We start from the raw sequence: 6,144 nt of genomic DNA, 5'->3' as shown, positions 1-6,144 counted from the left end.
CTAACTCTATCAACTTACCAGTTAAAGACCCTATGTTCCAAGTGACTAACCTAATTTTATGGTCTTGGACTAACTTCTTTACCCCCACCCATCCAACAAAGTGAGGGAACCCTTGCCTATTTGACACCACACTCGGGCACCGGTGTGACGCGTCGCTTCTGGGCGACGACCTAGCAACCCTTGCCCATTTATCACTGCCTCCGGGCCTATAGAGTACAGCACGTCGCTCAGTAGGGAACGTCCTAACGAAATTCTCATATTGGTTCATATTCATAGGGTATGACTAAGTTTTTATGCTGGTTGTCACAGGCCTACCGCAACCCTCCTCCTTTATCCGGGCTTGGGACCGGCAATGTATAACTAAATAGTTTTCAATGATTAAAAATTTTTTTTTGTGTCCTCGTATCCTATTTTTCAAAAAAAAAAATGAACTTGCGAGTCGAACCTACGTCACTCACGTGTCTTTGTGGCGTAGGCCCAACCTACATCCCACCCGGAAAAAAAACTTTCATGATTTGGATTCGGGTCAAGTCTCTTTAAACAATCGTTTCGATTTCATAGAGTCGGTCATAGGTCGATCACGTGGGACGCGTGTTAGTGGGTCCTTGTTCCCGTCAGTAGCAGTACACGCGTCCTGATGTGATTGGTCTATCACGATGAGATAGAAAACCTTCACGCGCCGTTGCCCCAAAATCGAGTATTCGTTCTGATTTTATCTTCGCTTTGAAGTCCATTTTCGAAAGACCAACCAGAAGCAAAGAAGAAAACCTCTCTCTCTCTCTCCGGCGAACGCATCTCCGGCAAGTCTAGGGTTCCGGCGGGAGTGAAGGGTTTCCGGAGAACACCGGTATGTTGCTCCGCTTTTGATTCTGTATCCTGACGGTTTTTCATGAAGGGAGCTCGAATGGCAAACATTTTTCATCAGTATGATGTTGATTTGGTGGACTATTATAGGATTTTTTAAGGTTTTTGTTGTGCATTTTGCTTCTTTTGCATGCGTTTGTTTGGCTTGCTCTTCTGGATCTTTATGATCTTTGTGTTTATGGTCGTGTGTCTGCGTCTCGTGTTCTCATATCGAACATTATCCCCAAGAATACATGCTTTATTGCCTCCAATTTGCTGAAACAAGGCCACCCACAATGGCCGCCTTTAATGATTGTGCCCTCTCATTTGGTTGGCACTATCAATTAAGATGTTTTCCGGTAAACATCCAATTATGTTCTAGAGAGAGAGAGAGAGAGTCAAAATATGCAAAGAGTTTTCGGATGCGCTGTGCTTTTGGCATTCTTCCTCACATCTACTTCCTGCTGCTGCAAATGCAGTGCAAGTAAGCCTAACCAATTGAAAACATCTGCCTTGTTTGAACCATTACCTACATGGGCTAAGTTGGTGTGACTATTTCTTGAACTGCTGTTTTGATTGTTATGCGTCATCATTTTGTTAATGCTCATGTATCGCTCTTTGAGTTGCTTTCTAGGCCATCTTTTTGGGATGTTTGGTTTGACTTCACTTATAATTGTTTTTTCGATTATCTTAAGAGGTTCACTTGCAATCATGCTTCATAATGTACATTTTAAATTTCACCTACTACATGCATGCAGACACTAACATACTTTTTTATGTGATATGTGCACAAAATGCACGCATAATGTACATACACACACAGTCATTGTTGTATATTAGATAAAGTATTTATGTTTTGAATTGTGATTTGTCAACTGTAGTAATATTCTCTTCTTTTTCTTTTCATAGTTGTGCTGCTTACACAGTTTCTAACTTTTTTCTTTTTTCTATATTGCTTGTAGGAGATGGCTGATAATTCTAGAGAAGGTGTTAATGGAAGTGGTGAGCGTCATCATCGCACGGATGTTCCAGAGGGTAGCAATTTGGTCCCAAAGATTGGCATGGAGTTTGACAATGAAGTTCAAGCATTTGAGTTTTATAACTTGTATGCCTATAAACAAGGGTTTAGTGTTAGAATTAATTCATGGGATAAGAGTTGCATGGGTGAGCTAATACGTAAGACGTTTGTATGTTACAAGGAAGGTTATGCCATGAAGAAAGGTGGTACTACTAGAGTGAGATCGGATGCGAGATGTGGCTGTCTTGCTCGAATGGTTATAAAGAGAGGTACCAATGGCAGGTTATATGTGTCTCAATTTGAGCCTGTACACAACCATCAAGTTGTTGGTCCTAATGAGGTTCACATGTTAAGGTCACATCGAAAAAGAGCACAAGTTGGCACTACACCAGATTTGACAGGAACTTCAAAAAGAAAATCGAAGTCTACAAAAGAAAAGCAATTTGATGCTCAGAAGAATTTGACTACTTTTCCCGTGGATTATAAGATCTACCTAACCAAAAGGCGTGAAATTTCTCCAAAGTGTGGAGACACGGGAGCTGTGATGCAATATCTAGAAGAGAGATCAATCAATGACCCATCATTTTTTAGTGCAATACAACTTGATCAAGATGATTTGATAACAAATATCTTTTGGGCAGATGCAAGGTCGAATATGGATTATGATTGCTTCGGGGATGTTGTTTGTTTTGATACAACATTGAATGCCAATAGTTCTGGTAGACCCTTTGGGTTATTTGTTGGTGTAAATCATCACAAACAAAGTGTTATATTTGGAGCAACATTATTGTATGATCAAACCATTGAATCATTCGAGTGGTTGTTTCGAACCTTTGAGAAGGCTATGAAAGGAAAACTCCCGAAAGTAATATTGACAGATCAAGATCAAGTAATTGCAAATGCATTGGTTAATGTGTGGCCTAATACATACCACCGATTTTGTCTATGGCACATCTTCCAAAAGGCATCAAATACATTCAATAGCAAGGATGATTTTAAGAATGACTTTGGCAATTGTGTGTTTGATCATGATGATGAAGATGGTTTCTTATTGGCATGGCAAAACATGTTGGAAAAACATGATCTTGTCCACAATGAATGGTTAGCAAACTTGCTTAAGGAAAGAGAAAAATGGGCCTTAGCTTATGGGCGAGATAATTTTTGTGCTGATATAATAACTACTCAAAGAAGTGAAAGCTTTATTAGCGTTTTGAAAAGGTACTTGAATTCTCAATTAGATTTGTTACGTTTTCTGGAGCATTATGAGAGGATAGTGGAGGATCAAAGATTTGCTGAACTTGATGAAGATAGTAAGGCCAATGAACCAAGTATGCTATATACACATTTGTTAAGAGAAGCTGCAAAAGCATACACTCCTAATGTTTTTGAAATTGTTAGAAAGGAGGCAATGATGGTTTTGGATTGTGATGTTGATCATTTGAGTGAAGATGGGTCTACATCTAAGTATGAAGTGGCGTTTATACAAAATGTTAAAAGACATATTGTTACCTTTGACTCATCCAATTGCATGGTTTCTTGTAGTTGCAAAAAGTTTGAGTTCATTGGTATTTTGTGTTGCCATGCTTTGAAAGTACTTGATCATATGAAAATTAAACAAATCCCACAACACTACATCTTGAAAAGGTGGACAAAAGATGCTAAAAGTGGGGTGATAAGATCTCATATTTTGGCACAAACTAATGGCATTGTAAAGTCAATTATGGCAACGCGGTATAACCTTATAAGTCAAACTTTGATTAAGATCGCAGCAAGGGCTTCGGAAAGTGAAGAAGCATCCAAGTATTTGGAGGGTCAATCCGTGATGATTATGGAAGGAGTGGAGGGCATATTGAAAAGGGATTAATGTAAGATACATTAATTTTTTTGCACTCAAATTCCAATAAAAGCATCAAGTTATGAAATTTTTGTTCCTTTTGCTTTTCATCTATCATGCAACATGATAGATGTTATATATGATAATTCTCAAATGCATGTATGATCATCGTGGGCAACATCAAAGATAATGGTATAAAAATGAAGGATTGTTGCAATTGAGGATATCATAAAATCAAATCTTGCTTGAGACAGGAAGGAAAACGATTCAAGGGTGGATGTGGCATCTTTTGGTCTGCATAGCCCCACCTCGAGCACCTTTGAGGTGTGTGTGCGTGTGTGTGCATTATATGATATTTAGGTGTTTGATGTTAAATTTTTTTTTTCATCTTGTTGATGATAGTATGGGTTTTTTTCTCAGGAAAAAACAACACATTCAATGCTATTGTATGATTTACATTCCAGAAGATGAATATTGTCCCTACCAGAAATTAAGGTATGCATGTGACAATGAAAATTAATTGTTCAGTTTTTTCTTTTTTGTTTTGATTTTTATTGTTTATTCTTGTAGAAAATGTGAAGTACAGGTATATGTGACAAATATAAAATCTTTAGGTGAAGATGTTCTTAGTCTTTATATTTCCACCAATTGCCATGTAGAATTCAACCATCTTATGGGATGGAAATTTGAACTTTTGTTTGGAAGCACTCGAGGAAGCGCGTGGGAAGCAACACTTTTAAGTGGGAATTCACTTCCCACTCACTTCTCCCGATCACTTCCCGCTCGCTTTTCACTTGCTTCCCAATATCAGGAAGTGAATTTTTTTTCCTTATTTTTAGACTTGGAGCCTTTAACAAAAATTTTTTGTCCAATATCGGGAAAAATTGATTCCTATTCGCTTCCCACTTGAATCCTAGGTCGCTTTCCTCTTTATTTTCTCTTCACTTCCTAGGTCATTTTTGGTTTACTTCCCTTCTCGCTTTCAAGACGATTCCGGGTTCGCTTCGTCCCTCGCTTCTCGCTTTTGCTTCCCAAATCACTTCCTGCTCCCGCTTCCTCGACTGGCAATTGTGGTTTGGACCAATCCTAATATTTAATCCATACATTAACTAGTAGGTTAAAAGCCAAATTTTTGATACAACAGTTAAGTGACTAGTCTCATCCATTTTTTGTTGATTTCTTTCATAAACTTATAAAACATGTCCAAATTTGTGCATGTGTTAAGAAAGGTGCATGCTGGTTTAAATCTATGTTCCTTTTAGTCAAACTTTTGTTGTGTTGGTGCACTTTTGTCAATATGAGCTGTTAAATATATGTACATGTGCATTCATGTATATATATTATTGTTTTGAACATGTATATTTTTTATAATAGGTCAGGGCCATTTTGGTCTTTTCCATTTGTAATAGGTGTTGTTCTCTAGGGACAGATTTTTTGCACTTTATTTTTTCTATTTTATTTTGTCTTTTTGTTTTTTGTGAAGTGGCTCTATGGTCAAAATAACCATAGAGTCAATAGCTCCAACGGTCATATTGGCTCCCAACGACTTGGGAGCTCCTCCTCTTTCTCTTGTAATCTATAAATAGGGCCCTTTGGTCTCCATTTGTTTTAATGCATATGCTTGAGCATTTGATGAATAAAGTTATATTTTTTTATGTTTTGTTATAACCATTGTTGGCTTTTGTAGTCCCATAGTGGACTTGTGAATGTGCACTTTGTCTTCATGATCTTGTAAGCCCTTAGAGGCTCTTGTTTTGTATTTTTGCATACTTCCTTACATGGTAATGTGCCAAAGGACCTTGAAGCAAGTTGTTCGTGGTGATCAAGGGATCAGGTGCTCCTTCAAGCTTGTGGTGGATGTGTGCTTGCCACCCTTCTCCTTTATTTATCTATTATTTTATCTCTCTCTTTTCTCATCTTTATTATGGAGAAAGATGCCAAAATCGACCTCTCCTTCAAGTTAAGTGGCTCCAACTATATGATGTAGACCGCTGCCATGGAAAATAACCTCAAGGAAAAAAAGCTTTGGGGCTATGTGATGGGGATTGCTCCCGAACCACAATTAAAGCTTATCAAGCGTAAAGGAGGTCTTGAAAAAGCTCTTGAAGGTGATGACCGTGCCAAAGCAATTATTGACCATCAAAACAAGGTAGAAGAGTTAGAGAGTAACCATGCAAAAATTCTTGCATGGTTTATGAATAATCTTGACATTAAAATATATGCCAACATTGCAAAATTTCGTAAAGTCAATGAGGTTTGGTTCTTTTTAAGGGTATGTATACCCAAAAAGATCTTGCAAAGCAATACTTTTTGCAAGAAAATATTAGAACTACCAAGCAAGGGGACATTAGTCTCCGAGATTTTTTTAGTGTCTTGTCTCCTTTATGGGATGAGTTGGCACTTTTGGACCTAAGTGGGTTGTCATCGAAGATGTGGTACTTAGGTATCA

General features: G+C 37.9%; 1 protein-coding gene across 1 annotated transcript; it reads left to right on the top strand.

Annotated features, from left to right (window-relative positions):
- Positions 1-752: 752 nt before the first annotated feature.
- LOC149827594 (protein FAR1-RELATED SEQUENCE 5-like) lies at positions 753-3,725 on the top strand. The gene is made up of 2 exons (XM_090018538.1): positions 753-847; positions 1,806-3,725. Exon 2 carries the CDS (start codon positions 1,809-1,811, stop codon positions 3,723-3,725), a length of 1,917 nt encoding a protein of 638 aa, XP_089874664.1. The 5' UTR covers positions 753-847; positions 1,806-1,808.
- Positions 3,726-6,144: the final 2,419 nt, after the last annotated feature.

The sequence above is a fragment of the Nuphar pumila genome, chromosome 10 (assembly GCF_984573655.1).
Source record: "Nuphar pumila chromosome 10, dmNupPumi1.hap1.1, whole genome shotgun sequence".
NCBI lineage: Eukaryota > Viridiplantae > Streptophyta > Magnoliopsida > Nymphaeales > Nymphaeaceae > Nuphar > Nuphar pumila.
This window is presented reverse-complemented; position numbering and strand designations above follow the sequence as displayed.